The 20,876-nt window shown below is 41.1% G+C and overlaps 1 protein-coding gene across 2 annotated transcripts in view; it reads left to right on the forward strand.

Moving 5' to 3' along the window:
• Positions 1–20,876, forward strand: part of LOC141144583 (serine/threonine-protein kinase ULK4-like) — a 1,176,078-nt gene that overhangs the window by 525,526 nt on the left and 629,676 nt on the right. For both annotated transcript variants that reach the window (XM_073630414.1, XM_073630413.1), the window contains exons 23-25: positions 12,632–12,765; positions 14,642–14,763; positions 19,223–19,279. In XM_073630414.1, coding sequence (XP_073486515.1) covers positions 12,632–12,765; positions 14,642–14,763; positions 19,223–19,279 — 313 coding nt within the window. The remainder of the gene's footprint in view (positions 1–12,631; positions 12,766–14,641; positions 14,764–19,222; positions 19,280–20,876) is intronic.

Consider the following 20,876-nt stretch of genomic DNA (forward strand, 5'->3'; position numbering starts at 1 on the left):
GGAGACAGAGGGGCCAACAGTGGGAGCAGTAAAGGACCACTTACATACCAATCCCACCAGTATACCAAAGGGACAAAGCGCTTAATAAAAAATAATAATAATAATAAAATACCGGCAGCTTCACAAGGTTACAAAAATCGTTATATTAAATACATGCCCAGTAAAAAAATTTTTGAAACATTGTAAAGAGACAATGAACATCTTAAATCAGAGCATATCAGTAAATATGAAAGAGGAAATAAACAATAGAGCTCAAAAATGAAAATAGAAATTGGCAATAGAAAGGGGTAAAAGAAAAAAAAAAAAAGGAAACAAAGGGGGGAAGGCTGTGGAACAAGGGGACGGGAAAGGGAATAAAAGAAAATCACTAAACAGGACTCACAGAAAAGGCCTATAACTCAGGCTCTCATTAAAATCCGGAAAGGTCGTTGCTCTAAGGTCGTATATCCAGCGGGATTCAAGCTGGAGCAGTGTTCGGTCCACGCTGCCCCCTCTTTCGTCCAACGGGATATGCTCCAAAGCCAGAAATTTGATGGTGTAAGGGTTGAAATCATGATACGTACCAACATGTCTACCTATAGCGGTGTTCATTTTCTTTTTAAAGATAGGTTTTATGTGCTATGTCAAAGTGGACACTGCGCTTGTGGTTGTGTTTGTCCAACAATTTTGTTTTCTCTCATTAATTAATATTTTCACAATTTGTGATGTTTGTTGTTTATATTTCTGTTCTCTATTTTTAGAATTATAAGAGTGTTGGATGATATTACTTCTTGGCTTGCATATCCCTTGAAAAAGCGACACAGCGAAACATGTCGGGCTAGTATGCAACCATATCATCTCTCAAAATAAAACACACTCGTGTCCTGTCTGACCACTGTAACTGTATAAATACTGTATTATTTGTGAATTCTGTACTATCTATATGTTTTTAACTCTGAATGTTAAATTAAAAATTAGCTTTTTTAAATAAATCTTTTCTGTTTATTATCCGTTGCACCGTTAAAATCCCTTCTCTCCCCCTTGTTTGCTATTTATACTTTTCTTCAAGGATGTGGTGCCTATCTATTTGGGTGTTTCACCAGTAATTGGAACCAACCTTTTGCCATGGCAGTGAAGAGTCCATGGCTCCTCCCACTAAGACCAGACCTGCTATCACAGGGGCCTATATTCCATCCTACTTTACAAATGCTAAATTTATTGGCCTGGCTATTGAGAGCCACATTCTGAAGAAAGGTGGGCTTTCCAGGTCAGTTATCTCTACATTGATTAATGCTAGGAAGTCAGCTTCTAGAGCTATATATTATAGAGTCTGGAAAGCTTATGTTTCCTGGTGTGAATCGAAGGGTTGGCACCGTCGGAGATATATTATAGGCAGAATTCATGCCTTTCTACAATTAAGCGTAGAGATTAAGTTGGCCCTGAGTACTATTAAGGGCCAAGTCTCAGCCTTATCAATTTTATTTCAAAGACCACTTACTTCACATTCTTTAGTCTGGGGTTTCATGCAAGGAGTGATGCGGATTAATCTGCCAGTTAAATCACTCTTAAGCCCTTGGGACTTGAATTTAGTTTTGTCAGTGTTACAAAAACAGCCATTGGAACCGATACAGCATATTCCTTTAGTCCTTTTGACAAGAAGCTGGTATTTTTGGTTGCTATATCCTCAGCAAGGAGGGTTTCAGAATTGGTTGCTCTTTCCTGTAAAGAGCCATATTTGGTTATTCATGAGGACAGAGTGGTGTTACGCCCTCGTCCAGGCTTTTTGCCAAAAGTGGTTTCAGGTTTTTCCCAAAACCATGTTCTAGGGAAGAAAAGTCACTACATTGTCTTGATGTGGTGAGAGCAGTGAAAACCTATTTAACCACTTCCCGCCCGGTCAGTAGCATATTGACGTCCGGGAAGTAGTTGCGTTATCCTGACTGGGCGTCATATGACGTCCAGCAGGATAACATGCCAGCGCGGGGGTGCTGTTTACCCCGTGATCGGCTGTGTCAAAGTCACAGCCGATCACCTGTCACAACAAACTCGGCGGCGCGGCGCCGAAGGCATGCAGAACAGGGATCGAGGAAAGTGAGTGTCCCTTGGACACAGTGCTTCCCCGATCAGGGTAAACAGCCAATGAGACCGGCTGTGTCCAATCACAGCCGTTCACAAATGTAAACATTGAGTAGCCTATACCATCTGATGCCTGCTCTCTCCTCACACGATCAGTGAGTGAAATCAGTGTCTGTCTGACATTTTATTGTATTGTACTGTGCACAACACGCCCCCCCAATAAAGAGGACCTGTCACACAGCCCAGCCAATCAGCCCATCTGTCAATCAGCCCATCTGTCAATCAGTCCATCTGTCAATCAGTCCATCCGTCAATCAGCCCATCTGTCAACCAGCCCATCTGTCAATCAGCCCATCTGTCACAGGCCCACCGCCATCGGTACCGCCACACAGGCTACCAGTACCGCCATCGGTACCACCACCAGTAACGCCACTAGTACCTCCATCAGGCCCACCATCTATACTGCCACACAGGCCGCTACCAGTATCGCCACTAGTGCCGCCATCGGTACAACCACCACCCGTACTACCGTCAGTACCGCCATCGGTACCACCATCACCCATACTGCCACCTGTACCGCCATCACCACTTGTACCGCCACCACCACCCGTACCGCCATTGGTACCACCACCTGTACCGCCATCGGTACCACCACCGGTTCTGCCATCACCACCTGTACCGCCATCGGTACCACCACCACCCGTTCCGCCACCACCACCGCCACCCGTACCGCCATCGGTACCACCACCACCCGTACCACCATTGATACCACCACCACCCATACCGCCATCTGTACCACCACACAGGCCCGCCACTAATACCTCAATCGGTATCACTACCACCAGCAGTACCATTACACAGGCCCGCCAATAAGCATTGCCATAATGTCTCAAAGGGTTTACACACCTGAGGAGGCATATGAGATTCTTGCCATGTTGGATGATGAGAGCAGTGGGGAGCTCACATCATCCGATTCTGGTTTGAAATACGAGCCAGTGGAGGATAGTGGATCAGAGTCTGAGTCTGCGGAGGAAACCTTCCCTCCCAAAAGAATAAGATCAGGACCAAGATCAGGACCAAGATCATGAGATCTGCCCACCACCAGCAGCGCCAGACCCCAGGAAGAGGAGCCCAGTACAAGTACTGGAATTACCCGCCCAACCCGAAGAACCCAGCCCCAGTCCTACCTTCCCGATGCCCTGGCAAACCCCTTATGGTTGCCTGCCAACTCAGGATCCGCCAAAATCTGTTGACAAAAAATTACAAAACGGAGAATGGGCATTCATGAGAAACGAGGAGGTGTTGGCCATGGAGTGGAGGGACAAGAAAGATGTCCACATCCTCTCTACCATCCACAATGACACCGTGGTGGAGATCCAAAGTAGATGCGGCCCGATTGTAAAGCCCGAATGTGTCCACGACTAAAATTTGTATATGGGGGGGGGTGGATTTAAACGATCAGATGCTACAGCCCTATTTATCAACCAGAAAGTCCCGCTACTGGTACAAGAAAGTTGCCTTTCACATGGCCCTTTTTAATTCGTTTGTCTGCTACCAAAAAGCAACTCAAAACCAACAAATCACCTACCTCAAGTATATTGAAGATATTGTCACTGCCCTCATTTACCAACAAGGTCCTGCCCCAGGAAGCATTCGCTTGGATAATGTGAGTCGACTTCACGAGCAACACTTTCCCTATAGCATTCCCCCCACAGAATCTGGAAGAAGACGCCAATTGAAATGCCGTGTATGCAGCAGAGGAGGAGTAAGAAGAGATTCCAGCTATTATTGTCCCCAATGTCCCTCCCAACCTGGCCTGTGCAACGGAGATTGCTTCAAAAATTATCGCACATCCATCCAATATTAGTTCCCTGTATTATTACCAGACTGCCATTTGCCTGCTACCATGTTAATTAACTGACCCTGGCCTGTTTGCCGACGATGTCTTTGCTTGCCAATTTAAACCACATTTCTGACTTCCACGTGCACCAACCTCAGCCTGTTTACCGACGATGCCTCTGCCTGCCCATTTAAACGTTTCTGACTTCCACGTGCACCGACCTTGGCCTGTTAATCAACCATGTTTTTTCCTGCCACTTGGACTGATCTTTTGGCCATCTACTTTAGTACACGGGGGTCTCACATATGTGAGGGGCTTCAGAGTAGCGTTCTGAGTAGAGAAAACCAGTTTTTCGTTTTCTGGGTCTGGTTGCCCGGAGGCCTCAAAGCGATTTGGGTGGGAGAAGCCTCTACCCCTGTCCCCCTGGCCCTAAGCTTGATGGTCCTTCCTGCTGCCTGGACCAATACTTTGGCTGTGCTGACCATATTGCTGCCTGTAATGACCCATGACATTATGGACCATGTTTCTTCCTGCTGTTTGGACCAATACTTTGGCTGTGTTGACCATATATCTGCCTGCTGCCTCTACTGACTTTGGACAGTATTTCTGCCGGTACACCTCTGCCTGCTACCTGGACCTGTGCTTTGGCTGTGCTCTGGCTGTGCTGACAGTATCTCTGCCTGTACGAACTATGGACAGTATTCCTGCCTGCTGCCTGGATGATTGCTTTTGCTGTCGCTGACCTCATTCCTGCCTGCTGCCTGGACCGATGCTCTCCTCTGTGGACCACTGCACTTCTAAAACCACCGATAATCTTTTGTTATTTGGTATGTACCTGCTATGTGTTAGAAATATGAAGGGCCTTCAAAAATGTGATCGGTAGTCAGAAAATGATATGTGTAATTAATGCTGCTAGAATGCCTGGATGTGCTACTTGAATTTTGGGCCTCTGTATGTGGCCAGGTTGTGTACAAGTCTCAAACATGTGGTATCGCCATACTCAGGAGGAGTAGCAGAATGTATTTTGGGGTGTCATTTTTGCTATGTACATGCTATGCGTTATAAAGGGACAACTTTGTGTAAAAAAAAAAAAAAATGCATTTTCATTTTTTCCACATTTTCCAAAAACTTCTGGAAAAAAATGAACCATTCAAAAGACTCATTATGCCTCATAGATTATACGTTGGGGTGTTTTCTTTCCAAAATGGGGTCATTTTGTGGACAATTCCATTGTCCTGGTGCTCCAGGGCCTTCAAAAATGTAATAGGTGGTTGAGAAATGATATGTGCAATTTATGCTTGTAGAACGCCTGAAAGTGCTACTTCAATGTTGGGCCTTTGTATGTGGCCAGGCAGTGTAAAAGTCTCACACATGTGGTATCGCCATAATCAGGAGGAGTATTGGAATGCATTTTGGGGTGTCATTTTTGGTATGTACATGCTATGTGTTAGAAATATCTTATAAATGGACAACTTTGTGTAAAAAAAAAAAATGCATTTTCATTTTTGTTCCACTTTTTTCAAAACCTTCTGGAAAAAAATGAACCGTTCAAAAGACTCATTATGCCTCACAGATTATACGTTGGGGTGTGTGCTTTCCAAAATGGGTTCATTTTGTGGATAATTCCATTGTTCTGTTGCTCCAGGGCCTTCAAAACTGTAATAGGTGGTTGAGAAAGGATATGTGCAATTTATGCTTGTAAAACGCATGAAAGTGCTACTTCAATGTTGGGCCTTTGTATGTGGCCAGACTGTGTAAAAGTCTCACACATGTGGTATCGCCATACTCAGGAGGAGTAGAGGAATGCATTTTGGGGTGCCGTTGCAATTATGCATATGCTGTGTGAGAGAAATAACCTGTTAATATGACCAGTTTGTGTAAAAAAATAAAAAAAAATCTTAATTTTCCCAAGAATTGTGGGAAAAAATTACAGCTTCAAAAAACTCACCATGCCTCTTAGTAAATACATTGGACTGTCTACTTTCCAAAAAGGGGTCATTTGGGGGGTATTTGTACTTTCCTGGCTTGTTAGTGTCTCAAGAAATGAGATAGGCCTTCAGGTGAGATTGTACATCAGGTGTGATCAATTTTCAGTGATTGGCACCATAGTTTGTAGACTCTATAACTTTCACAAAGACCAAATAATATACACTAATTTGGGTTATTTTTACCAAAGATATGTAGCAGTATACATTATGGCACAAATTTATGAAGAAAAATGACTTATTTGCAAAATTTTACAATAGAAACTAAAAAAAGTAAGTTTTTTTTCAAAATTTTCACAGTTTTTTTGCTTATATCGCAAAAAATGAAAAACCCAGTGGTGAATAAATACCACCAAAAGAAAGCTCTATTTGTGAGAAGAAAGTGATAAACATTTTGTTTGGATACAGTGTAGCATGATTGAGTAATTGTCATTCAAAGTGTGAGAACGCTGAAAGCTGAAAATTGGTCTGGGCTGGAAGGTGCATAAGTGCCTGGTATTGAAGTGGTTAAAGAAAACTGCTCAGATTCGTAAGACTGATGTCTTATTTATTCTGCCAGAGGGTCCTAAGAAAGGACAGGCAGCGTCAAAATCCACTGTCGCTAAGTGGATTCGGCAAGTTATAATTCAAACTTATGATTTAAAGGGAAAGATTCCCCCTTTTCAAGTTAAGGCACACTCCACCAGAGCGGTTGGTGCTTCTTGGGCAGTGCGTCACCAGGCCTCCATGTCTCAGATCTGCAAGGTCGCGACTTGGTCTTCAGTACATACATTTACAAAATTTTATCAAGTGGAGGTAAGATGGAATGAGGATATCGCCTTTGGGCGCAGTGTGCTGCAGGCAGCAGTATAAAGTCCTCAGGTCTCGGAGTTGCCCTACGGGTTGTGTCTCACTCCCCTCAAGTAGCATTGCTATGGGATGTCCCACTAAGTAAATACTTGAGGCTCTGTGTCCTATGATGTATGATAAAGAAAATAGGATTTTTAAAACAGCTTACCTGTAAAATCCTTTTCTTGGAGTACATCATAGGACACAGAGCTCCTGCCCCTCTGTTTTATGGGGTGAGAGTATATTGCTTATATTGCTTGGCTACAAAAACTGAGGTACTCCTGGAAGGAGGAGGGGTTATATAGGGGAGTCAACTTCCTTTATTGGTTATACCAGTGTCAACACCTGAAAGTAGGCCCATAACCCACTAAGTATATGCTTGAGGTTCTGTGTCCTATGATGTACTCCAAGAAAAAGATTTTACAGGTAAGCCATTTTAAGAATCCTATTTTTCTGCCATTATTATGAAGAAATTTTAGCACATTTTATTATGAACATTCAAGTTTTGAGTTGCGTATAATGTTAATACACAGACAAATTAGACATTCATTTGATATTTTTTTTTTTTTTATTGTTGAAATATTGTTTACACCACGGTTATTTGGTTAGTTTATTTATGAATAAGTACTGCACGGCACTGATTTAATTAATTTTATTGTTTGGTAGAGACTGCTTCTATGTTGCCAAAAGCTGTTAGACACTCTTATTATGTTACAGAAGACTATTAAAGTTTGATTCCAAGTTAGTTTAATTGCTAAACCTGTTAGTACTAGGCCCTAAGGTGCATCAATCCTTGTACCTCAACTACCGAACTTCTGGATGCACTTAAAGTGTTACTAAACCTAGTACCCTGCATTCACTATATCTAGTCTCCCATAGTACACAGGACATGGAAATGCAATTAGTTTAGTAAATATAAACTGCTAAATACCTTTTCTCATCAGCAGTATATGGCAGTCTTGTGATTTCTATCAGTGTCTGGCCGAGCACTGGTTAAAGCTTCCACAATACGCAGGATTAACCCCTTAGGTTTCACAGTGAGTATAACAAACATGCTTTACTGCATATACACATTGATTTGGGTTTAGTAACACTTTAAATAATTACAAGAGGCTGTATTTTAGAGACTTGTTGCATATTTATTTTTGGAATTAACAAATGTTTGTATCTCCTGTTAAAGTGATACTAAAGACTCATTTTTTAAAATTTTTTTTTAGTTAAAAATAACATACATGTTATACTTACCTTCTCTACGCAGTGATTTTGCACAGAGCAGCCCAGAGCCTCCTCTTCTCTGGTCCCTCTTCTGTGCTCCTGGTCCCTCCCCCCTGTTGGGTGCCCCCATAGCAATCAGCTTGCAGTGGGGGCACCCGAGCCAAGCCACAGCTCCATGTATCTATTCGGACACGGAGCCATGGCCCTGCACCCTTTCTCTCCTCATTGGCTGACTGACTTTGATTGACAGTAGTGGGAGCCAATGGCGTTGCGTTGCTGTCTCAGCAAACAAGGAGGTGAGTCCTGGGCAGCCGAGAGACTCCTGGAACGTTGCTGGATCAAGCTGGAGCTCCGGTAAGTATTAGAGGGGCTGAGGGGGGGCTGCTGCACACAGAAGGCTTTTTAGCTTAATGCATAGAATGCAACCACTTTAAAACCTAATAAAAAAATGATTGCAATTAAAAAAAAAAAAAAAAAGTAGAAACAACATCTGTAGTTTAATAACCTTTGTCTCTGAATGCTCTAAATGTTGAGTATAGAGAAAACAAACCCCATTCCTAAACCAGAAGCAGTGGTTTGATAGGATATCCCAGCCGGCAGCTACATTTATCTATCTTGTTCCATATAATTCTCACCACCCGCTGCAGGTAACTTGATTGTACTTGCATTTACCCCTGATTCTCTGTGTTATGCACAGGTATATAAGAAAAATATTAAAATATTAATACTTGGATTTAGAAAAGTCCCTCTTTTTAATTAAATAAGCCCCTTATAAGATTGCTTGTATTGGTCTCTGTGATTTCTTGAGTGTGGTCTGGCAGTCGAACCATTTCACACATGTACTATAAGATGCCATTCAACCTTATTGTCCATGTAAAGTAGATTTGGGGTTATACTGGTCAAGCCAGTTAATTGAAATGAGGATTCAGCATGGCCAGGAGGATTTTAAGTTATATGTTAATTTTTGTATTGCTATGCTAGCTTAGAGCAAGCTGTTTGAAAAGTGCATTATATCTGTTCAGTTTTTTCCTGTTCCTACACAATGAAGATACCTGTATATATTCTAGGATAAAAAAGGATCTAAAATGTGTTGACACAGTGTGAAACGGATGTCATTCTTTTCTCACAGGTTCTGTAACCGCAGCCATTTTGTAGTTGGATGTATAGTACACAAAACCTTTTCTTCTGTTGTGAAGCTCATAATGGATTTCTTTAAACCCATTTATTTACCTGTTGTTCAGAGTTCTGAAGCAAAGCTACAGAAAATTAGTGAAAAATACTCCTCTGCTGCCTTGGTGGCAATACAAGCCTAAGATATTAAGATTTGTGAATAGATGTATTGTTTATTAAAACATGCATGTGGTCCTGGTGCTTTTGAATTAAAGAGGGCTTGAACTTTCTAAAACTGCACCCAAAAAAAGCAAGTGGAAGACAAAGGACCAGTAACCAATCATGTCTGCGATCTCCTTGCAGCTGATCTTTTTCCTCATTGGTTATTTATCATGCCTCGGTCACCACACAGTCACAGCGCAGAACATTTTTAGAACCTCGTCTACTACTGACATAGACCTCATCTTATGTCTCGTTTACATTTTAAGATCCTATGAACTCTTGTGCCACCTATTCTTTTTCAGCATAGCCTAAGTTGTACAACTTAGAAGAAAAGGGGCGGGACTTTAATTGAGGTCACAACTGGATTACCATCAAGTACCTCCATCCCTGAGTATAATGGTTCAAAGTGGGGGAGGGGGGGTCAGGACTTTGAATGAGGCATTGGCTGACAACCAGATAGAATAAATAATAATAATGTTTAATAAACAGGTATATACAAATAAATTAAGTGTAAAATAGATAATGAATATGTAACATACCATAATTATACCTAATTATACATATAATAATTCCCATTAACACAATTGATCCTCCCTGATTCCACATGGGCAATATGTAAAAAGAAAGTATAAAATCAATCATTATCCTGAAAAACCCCAATGGGTATCCAGATGATATTGATAGGGTGACGTCGCATCTAGGAAAGCTCTATGCGTTTCGTGGAACCCTCCACTCATCAGGAGCAATGTGGGGTACGTCTAGTTGCATCTGGAAAATACATAACCAGAAGACTAAGCCAAAGGTGGAGGGGAGAATTGGGTTGAATGGAAAAATAACATAAAAAAAAAGGCAAAACCACAATAGATGCACCCCCACTGTACCTGGCAAAACTGCCCTGTATGCCAACCCATGGACATGGAGCCAAGAACAAGGCGGAGGCATCCAACCGGGAGCTGAGGTAATGGTCCAGCAGCAAGGAGATTGGCACACACAGCAGTGGGCAAGCGTATGTGAAAAGAAGGGACCTAAAATACCAAGAGAGGTGAAAAGAATAATAAATAAAAATAGGATGGATCCAAGATTGGAAAAGTAAGGAGACTTTTCGTTGAGAATTGAAATAAGAATATAGTGAGACTAAGAGCCCAAAAGAATGTCAAAAATAGTAAGGCTAGGTGCATAAAATATAGTAACTGGGTGCATAAGAATGGTGACAAGTGATTGTTGTTCACCATAATATGAAGTAAAGGAGGTATAAGCACCAGAGAAAGCCTAGAATAGCCCAATGAAGGCAAACAATGATAGCAAGTGATAGCTACAATATTGTGGCAAGAAACTTGAAAATGTGTGCAAGTGCTTGCAGATTAATAAAAGTAAGTGAAAAAGGCTGCTTCCCAAGATGTATGTACCCCACTGGAAATTCCACACCAACATCACGCAAGGTGTGCAGAGGTAACACAGAGCGCCAAACCGAGCTGGACCGCTCCGGAATAGGCGTCCAAGTTGTTTTTCAGCAAAGCCTAAGTTGTACAACTTTAGTGCAGTCTTTTCATTAGTGCAAAAGAAAACAATATTATTGTTTTAGGAGGAACTCTCTGTTACTTGAATTTGTTTGATTTAGTTTGCTTCAGTCTAAAAGAAGCATTTCTTCAGTCGGGCTCCCCCAGTGATTACTCTGACTTTACATTGTAGCAATTCACAAGATGGGAAGCAGCAAAAGGGAACGGATTTCTCCCCTATTGTTGCCTCTCACAACATATATTGCCAGAAACTTACAATGTTTACACAAATCAAAGAACACAAAGGCTACCACTCAGGCACATTTATTGATACAATTGGGTCATCCAAGCATTTTGGGCAATGAAAAAGATGGTTGGACAAAACTGGTCTTAACCTACTGGAGAGAAAGGAAGATATTCTTTAAAGGAGAAATATGGGTTATGAAAAAAATAAACATCCATACTCCCCTCTGTGCTGCAGCCTCAGTGTGATGCTGCAGCTGTCCCATGTCCCAAGAAGAAGGTGATCACATGACTGCTTATTGCTCAGTTCTTGGTCAGCTCAGAGTGGAAAGCAGTGACTGTCAGTCAGTCTCTGCTGCTTCAGAGATTATTTACGTGTGAGGCTGGGGAGCGGGTAGTAACAGCTAGCTTTTGCTTTCAGCTATGCACTTAGAGGTGGATCCAGATACCAATCAGGCAGCTGGGTGGATCCCGGTGATATTGTCGGAATCCTTCCAGAGCCTAGTGCGGCTATGCCTTGTCAGCTGATAGCTGGTTATTGTCCACTATCGGCTGACTTTGGGTCACAGGAGAGCAAAAGTGATTTCTTTAGCCATGAATTTACAAATGATACATAACTGTAATCTTCTACTTCACTTAGATAGGGAAAAGTTGTTTTAGCCATCAGATCAGCGAAAAAAGCCTGAAAAGTGAAAACTATTGTAGCCACAACATCTAAGGACGGCAATATATTACATTTTGTTCTACATGCATATAACATAAAATAACTACAGTTTATCAAATATAGATATATTAAGTTTTTTTCTACATGCATACAACATGAAAAAAAGCTATATCTACTATAAATATATTATATTTTGTTCTGCATGCACATAACATGAAAAAACAATATCTAAGGCTAGGTCTGCTTTAAGAATATCAAGATATTTTTATACCTCTTTGCTAAGCTTGCTTCAATATTATGAAGACTGTTCAACTTACGATTTCATAGGAATACTATTGTATCTACAAAGGGTTTTACTCTTGACCAAAGCAGGATCTGCAGTTCCATGTGTTGAATTAGTTTGACATAAATGTGCTGTCTTTCCTCACCCTGATATAACTTTTGATTCAAAGGTAAAACAAAGAAAACCCAAGTGCCTATGTTGGAGAAATTTATCATGTTTAGCTAAAAGCGCTTTGAAGTTAATGAGGACTAGTGACAATTTTTTTTTAGTACACATTGCTGAACCAATATCTAATAGGGTTGTTTATCAAGCAAATGGTTTTAGACCTGGGAGAATTCACACTTACCACAGCTCGGCCTTTTTTTTTTTTTTTTTTTTTGTACTCTGTATATATAAACTTTATTGCTGTTCTACTTTACATCCTAAAAACATGTTTTAAACCACACTGCAATAAACAGAAACAATTGATGGTATTAATAAATACACAGCTTCTTAATTTCTCTAACATGTATAATTTAGAGACATTTGTAATGCTAAAGAACATTTAATTTAATATTAAATCACTCTGTTCCCACTATGTATGTCAATTCCTTTCCAGTTTTCTCAACTTGACTCAGGTGACATTGGAAGAAATGATATATTATTTTATGTTGTCAGAAGGTCTTATCTTTTGCATTTACTTATTTTCAGACTTGTGATGTACATTGAAAGAGACAGCCGAAAAACCACACCAGGAAAGGAGCAGCAAAGCATCAACGAATACCTGTCAGTTTGTCTGGACCTCCTCATCCATCACATCGTACAGGAGCTGCCAGGAATTCTGGGTAATATGCATGACGTGAATGAATTTCACAGTTGCTTTTTTGAACATCTTGACTCTGTAATAATTTGGAAGAGGTGACTACTGGTAAATGATCTACGTTTAAAAGTCAAATCCCAGCTAAATGGATGTTTGAAATACATATTTGTAAATGGTTTACCTGCCAAAATATTATAGTGTGTTCAGCTTGCTTTATGCTTTGAGACCACACTAATTTTGTGGCTTAGCTTTGCAGCTTCCCGAGCCACCTTTTTGCCTCCAACCTGCTTCTTGCATAAGCCACTTGAAATTCATAGCTCCCAACTGTCCCTGATTTCAAAGAACTGTCCCTCATTCGTAACAAAGTCCCTCTGTCCCTCTTTCCTCCTCATTTGTCCCTCATTTTGGTCAGATCTATATAGTTGTATATAAAATGCACTAATTATCTATCAAAAAGTGTTTCCCAGTGCTAAATATTTTTAATCCAATTTCTAAATTGCTGCATTTGTAAATTTCAAAAGCCAGTATGAAGGTATAGTAGTGATAAAAAAAGCACTTGTGGGTTTAACTAATCATTTTTTTAGTACAATTCTCCTTTAAGGGGGGCGTGCCAAGATGTGTGTCCTATGCCTACATACTTTTGCTAATAGGTGTCCCTCCTTCCCATACCAGAAAGTTGGAGGGTATGGAAATTGTTTACTCAATGACCAGACAGGTGACATAGGAGAGGGTAAGCCTGAGCCAGGAAATAGAGGAGATTTTTTTTTTTTCTGTGCAGTATTACAGGGGGTGTGTGCATCACAAGACTGTCTGAACAGAATGATTAATGATGCATTGTAAAAGCTGCAGTCAAATGAGAGGTTTGTGTGGCAGGGAGACATTGGGGGTTATTTACTAAAGGCAAATCCACTTTGCACTACAAGTGCACTTGAAAGTGCACAGAAAGTGCACTTGGAAGTAAAGTCACTGTAGATCCGAGGGGGACACGCAAAGAAAATAAAAAACAGCATTTTAGCTTGCACATGATTGGATGATAAAATCAGCAGAGCTTCCCCTCATTTCAGATCTACCCCTTAGATTTAGAGCGACTGCACTTGAAAGTGCACTTGTAGTGCAAAGTGGATTTGCCTTTCGTAAATAACCCCCATTGCATGATGATTGTTTTATGCTATCTGGAGTTTAGCTTTACATTTTTCAAATTATATTTAAAACTAGAAAATGCAAATTGGCTGGGCATTTTCTGTTGATAGTCCATCCCCCTCAACAAGGTATTTCACCTATGCTCCTTCATCACCTCCCTGCTCTATTAGAGCCCCCACTTTAGTGTTCTAAATGAGCAAGACTTCTGAATATGGGGAGGGGGTGTGTATGTGACTTCCCCTATTTGACATGCTTGATCTGCCTATTGCAAAGCTCAAACACAGTCACATGTGTGGTCAATGATAATATTCATGTTGGTAAGCTCAAACACTAAGGTTGCCCAGGGTGGACTGCTACATCAAGGAAGTTCCAATAGGCAAGTATGCCTTGCTATCTGCAAAGTGACACCATCTTTTTTAGAAGAAAATAAATACCAGGACCATTAGTAGTATATATTGTTTTTTTTTTTTTTTTTGTTTGTTTTTTCCTTTCCCTCAGAGATTATCTCTTTTTGTAACATTCTGCTAAAACTTTTGTGACTCAGTACTGCTTGGACCTTGAAGAAGGGGACATACCCCGAAAGCTTGTCCTGAAAAAATATGTTAGTGCAAATAAAAAAAGTATCACGGACAGTACTCAATTTTCTCTGTCACAATTGCACTAATACGGTTACAGTCACCTCAATCAGGATAGTATATATGCATATTGGTTTTCCCATCTTTGTATACCTTGTCCATTTATGGTATAAATTGGTTTTACAGGTGATATTCTCAGTGCCTTATCTAATGTATCGGGACGTAAACACCCATCAACTATTCAGGCTAAGCAGCTGAAAATGTGTCTTCCTAATATGGCAATAATACTGCATCTTGTCACATCTCAGGTATATTATTAATGTGATAGTGTGTTATTGTTATTGTTTTGTGGATTGTTTTCACTGGTTGGAAAAGGCACAGATGTCAAATTACTTTTCAAATGTGTGCAAAAGCAAAATAGACCTGCAAAGTTTCCTTGTTTTTTTTTTTTTTTTTAAATTATACCATAATTATATTGCTATAGTACGATATATATATGTGTGTGTATGTGTTCTGATACAGTTATGAGTTGTTCTGTATTAAAATTAATAATTATACTAGAATGCTTCTAGCCATACGATAACTGTAAAAAACAATGTAATGTTCTGTCTGTATGAAAAGGATTAAGATTTCCGCGCTCACAGACCAAGGCTTGCAGCCTCCCCTTGCTCACCCCCGCAGGGATGAGATAGAAAGTGAAGATATGTGTGGGTAGGGGCAAGTGGCGCTACCTGTATGGGTACGTATCGGTTATGTATTACCTATATAGCTCAAAATTACTTGTGTGCTCTCCTAGTAGTGAATAAGTGTGCTTGGGCAAACCCGTGTAATAAAGTGTATATGTGCCCAATGGGATAACTATCCCGTAACAAAAAATACATCCGGATTAAACCAATTTACCACCAAAGTGTATATGTATATACAAATGTAACAGAAAATATCATCAGTACCATTAATTGTAAATAATAAATAAATATGACTGCACACAACTCTCTCCTATTCTATAAAGGGTTAACCTTATTTTACAATTCGTTCTTATACTTCCTACAGTGGCTAATATAGAGTCTCTTATCCGTCCACATCCAGTGCCATCCACTGGTTACATATTGCCACTAAATCTCCATTGTGCACAATTAACGTGACCAACCAATATATATATATATAAATAAGAAAAAAAATGTGTATATAAAGTGATCCGTTGTTTCAAAAATATACCAGTTGTGACACAGTTGTAATATATAAAAAAATTGTGGATAAAAATCAATATTGTGAAAGTTCTATCTTGAAGATATTTCATTCAAAAAATTCCTGCGTGAAGTGACTGTGGTGATGACAGTTGAAATCCAGTGACTTAGGTGCTCCCCCTCAAGGGTCCCCACTCACCCGCTCCCTGCACCCCTGCAGGGGTAAAAAGCATCTGGTATCCTCGATACTTTCTTGGAATCCGATGTAGTTGTCCAATGGGGTTATCCTTAGGGGGCTTCCACTCCAGGTGTAACTGTCCTTCAGGTTTAGGCTTTATCCTCATATAAAAGAAAACAGGGCTCCCATCGTGTGATAACGTATTGTATTTATTTAAAATGTTATTAGGTCCAATGACCAGTATTATAAAAATAAATATAAAAGTTTAAAAACAATTAACACTCCCGAAGGAGTGAAAATATCACACTGCGTAGGGGAGATCAAGCCCGGAGAGGAGCTCGTGGATATACGCCAAACAGCTGAGCGGCGTGCGCCTCAGCTGTGCTCCACGCTCTCTCCGACTTACGTGTATGACGTAGGTACGTAGCTCCGCCTTACGCGTTTCATCATTGACGTTCTCAAAGGCGTCTTTGAGAACGTCAATGACGAAACACGTAAGGCGGAGCTACGTACCTACGTCATACATGGAAGTCGGAGAGAGCGTGGAGCGCAGCTGAGGCGCACGCCGCTCAGCTGTTTGGCGTATATCCACGAGCTCCTCTCCGGGCTTGATCTCCCCTACGGAGTGCGATATTTTCACTCCTTCGGGAGTGTTAATTGTTTTTAAACTTTTATATTTATTTTTATAATACTGGTCATTGGACCTAATAACATTTTAAATAAATACAATACGTTATCACACGATGGGAGCCCTGTTTTCTTTTATATGAGTATAAAGCCTAAACCTGAAGGACAGTTACACCTGGAGTGGAAGCCCCCTAAGGATAACCCCATTGGACAACTACATCGGATTCCAAGAAAGTATCGAGGATACCAGATGCTTTTTACCCCTGCAGGGGTGCAGGGAGCGGGTGAGTGGGGACCCTTGAGGGGGAGCACCTAAGTCACTGGATTTCAACTGTCATCACCACAGTCACTTCACGCAGGAATTTTTTGAATGAAATATCTTCAAGATAGAACTTTCACAATATTGATTTTTATCCACAATTTTTTTATATATTACAACTGTGTCACAACTGGTATATTTTTGAAACAACGGATCACTTTATATACACATTTTTTTCTTATTTATATATATATATTGGTTGGTCACGTTAATTGTGCACAATGGAGATTTAGTGGCAATATGTAACCAGTGGATGGCACTGGATGTGGACGGATAAGAGACTCTATATTAGCCACTGTAGGAAGTATAAGAACGAATTGTAAAATAAGGTTAACCCTTTATAGAATAGGAGAGAGTTGTGTGCAGTCATATTTATTTATTATTTACAATTAATGGTACTGATGATATTTTCTGTTACATTTGTATATACATATACACTTTGGTGGTAAACTGGTTTAATCTGGATGTATTTTTTGTTACGGGATAGTTATCCCATTGGGCACATATACACTTTATTACACGGGTTTGCCCAAGCACACTTATTCACTACTAGGAGAGCACACAAGTAATTTTGAGCTATATAGGTAATACATAACCGATACGTACCCATACAGGTAGCGCCACTTGCCCCTACCCACACATATCTTCACCTTCTGTCTATATGAACCTTCCATAGCTAAAGTGGAATTTCTTTTTGTTCAATTAGTTTTTATTAGAAGAAAAAGTCAGTTTACAATATAAAGACTGTATGAACTACCATATGAGCTAGACATTGTACATAACTAACCATTTATAGGTGGCAAAGTGGTATTAAACCCCAAAACAAAAATGTATTATATTGCCGTTTATGAAACCTTAAATGTGGTGGCTTCATTTGTAGTTTTTAGGCTTTTTTTACCTTTATTTTAACCTGCAGCAATATCAGTCTGTGGAGAGGATAGTATTAGATGCGCTAGCAGATTTAGAGGGTCTTGACTAAAAAAATTAAGGCTTAACGCCAGCTAAGTTCACTTAAAAAAAATAATAAATGCAAATTTGTATACAGGTAAAAAAATGCACATTTATTATTTTTCTTCTTAGGAGCCTACAAAGCATTGTACCTGCGATCAACAGATCGTGGATGCAATGTGAGGCTCCTGCAGACACCCAGTACAGCTGTCTGTCCATACCTCCCATATGGGCAGTTACTTAAAGTGGTTCTAAAGTCAGAAGGTTTTTTATCTTAATGTATTCTATGCATTAAGATTAAAAAAGCTTCTGTGTGCAGCAGCCCCCCTACTACTTTACTGAGTCCCATCTCGATCCAGCAATGTTGCACGAGAGCCTTAGCTATCCGATACTCTCCCTCCTCATTGACTAATGCCCCGTACACACGGTCGGATTTTCCGACGGAAAATGTGTGATAGAACCTTGTCGGAAATTCCGACCGTGTGTAGGCTCATCACACATTTTCCATCGGATTTTCCGACACACAAAGTTTGAGAGCAGGATATAAAATTTTCCGACAACAAAATCCGCTGTCGGAAATTCCGATCGTGTGTACACAAATCCGACGGACAAAGTGCCACGCATGCTCAGAATAAATAAAGACATGAAAGCTATTGGCCACTGCCCCGTTTATAGTCCCAACGTACGTGTTTTACGTCACCGCGTTTAGAATGATCGGATTTTCCGACAACTTTGTGTGACCTTGTGTATGCAAGACAAGTTTGAGCCAACATCCGTAGGAAAAAATCCTAGGATTTTGTTGTCGGAATGTCCGAACAAAGTCCGACCGTGTGTACGGGGCATAAGACACAGCATCGGATGCCATTGGCTCGCTTTCGATCAGTCAGTGAGCCAATGAGGAGAGAAATGGAGCAGGGCCGAGCCGTGGCTCCATGTCTAAATGGACACACAGAGCCACGGCTCGGCTCAGGTGCCCCCATAGCAAGCTGCTTACTGTTTACTTGTGATCAGCTGTGATTGGGCACAGCTGATCATACAGTAAAGAGCCACGTTGTTGGCTCTTTACCCTGATCAGTGATGCGCTGTGTCCGAGGGACACAGCTCACCACGATCACCTTGGCGATCCCTGACGTCATATGACGTCCTCCCAGAACAAGAGCGTTCCCGCCCAGCTGTCATTGTGCAATGTGCACATATAATCCTATGTGAAGATTATTGTTGAAATTAATGGTCTGGTGACAGGGTCTCTTTTAGTTGGTGCATGGCATCCTTCACATTAGAACAAATTAAAGTGAGGCCTATGTTCCCTACCCTCTTGTTGTGGCATATAGTTTTCTACAGGCATCATTTTTTGCATTTCTTATTTGCAAACTGTATTCAGCTTCTATGCAGAGGTAGTGTTTATTGTGTGTCCATGATCCATTCAATTAAAGTCAACCTATTGAGGTAAAAATATATTTCTAGCCCTTTTTCTAATGATTTTGTTTTTTTTTTTAAATGTTTTTAAACAGGTTTTTCGTCCCCACATCATATCTGAGGAATTTCTGTACAGCTTTGGTAAACTGCTGGTAAGGCAATTTAATCTGTTTGACATTTTCATACACCTGTACAATGTAGGGTCACCAACAGCTTCACCCAACAGTTTAGAGATCTCAGTTTATAGGGACATCCATACCTTACTGTGTGGTGCATAGGTCACTGAAGTTTTGTATATATTAACCCACTACAGGACAGGATGTGATGCATAATCTACCCAGTTGTGGACACACAGAAGAATGAAAGCTGACAGAAGTTCATCCATGGCTTAATTGCAGCCAGGAGAACAATCGCCATGGCCTTGAAGCAAACAGTCTTCCTTGACAAATCAACCTTTTTAAAAAATCTCAGTGTGCAAACACAATTTGAGCTAATGTTTGCCATCAAAAATGGCAAATGCAAATCCTTCTGGAAACAGTGGAACATACGGCTACGAAAATAGATAATACGCTGCGCTACAGTGTACTGTGTAAATATGATAATTAATAATGTGATCCTAGACAACCAGTATAACTCGTAATGTCCACTGCGGGCATACATACCCCCCTTATAGCTAAGAAAGTGCTTCAGTGACAAACAATAAATATATGAAAATATGTGACAAACTTATAAACCGCGATGATATAAAAAATGCGCAAAAGGTACATGTGCATAAATAAATCCAAATAAGTGCTTCTGCGTTGCAATCCTTATTAAGATTGTATTATAACAATCCTGTGAAAAAGCTCCGTTAATAAACGTATTTAAAGTGCTTGTGCGTGAAATCCAATTATGCTGACTCAAGCATGCTTCTATATCCCTTCGTGCTGCAGATCATGCACTGATGCAATCCTGTGACCCCCTAGTAATGCGTGCTCACCTTAGAGCATGTAACTCGGCAGTTACGCTTAGTCTAAACACGCTTATGAACCACCTCAGGGTTCTATGCCGGTTGCTTGGTCCCAGGTATACACTGCAGTATCTCAAGGGTATGAGAGAAAAACTTGATAGGGGGGGGCGTGGCCAGACGAGATACAAGGAGGACGTATGGACGCTGTGCTCCGTCCAGGCAAATAATATCCACAGCCATCCCTGCCTTATCCTTCCTCGAGGAAAGGATATATACAGCAGAAAACAATCTAGGCCCTCTCCGCTACAGATCCGGACGGATCTCGGCTGAAATCAAGCCACGTCTGGCATTTCTGGGCCCACTGCCTGTCCCAAACTACGGATGCCCGCCGCCATATTGGGGCCTACGGCTCATCCGGAGCCTGTCACCTTCCATCGCTGTGGATCGGGAGATCAGTACAGGCCTTAATTAGGATTCCCCACCCGGGACACCGCCGGGGAGTGCTGGATGCCTGTACAGTGGAGGAGAATCGAACGGGATCCCCTCCCTTCATCTCTGGTCCCCCCACGGCCTACTGCCATCTCTAGGCCTACCAACTGGACATCTTCAGCCCTGGACTCTGTGAGTAATAAGGCATTCGCCTGATCCTCTCTCCGCTGTTGCCCTTCACAGTGCCTGACCCCCGGAGACTCTAACTTTATACCCTAAAGGTCCGATTCGGGCCTGCGAAGAGCGGTACTCGTCCGACCGGCCTATGCCACTAGGAAAGTCCGCGGCTCCGGCCTAGTCTTGGAAGCCGG

This window comes from Aquarana catesbeiana, linkage group LG05 (assembly GCF_042186555.1).
Source record: "Aquarana catesbeiana isolate 2022-GZ linkage group LG05, ASM4218655v1, whole genome shotgun sequence".
In the NCBI taxonomy this organism is placed as follows: Eukaryota; Metazoa; Chordata; class Amphibia; order Anura; family Ranidae; genus Aquarana; species Aquarana catesbeiana.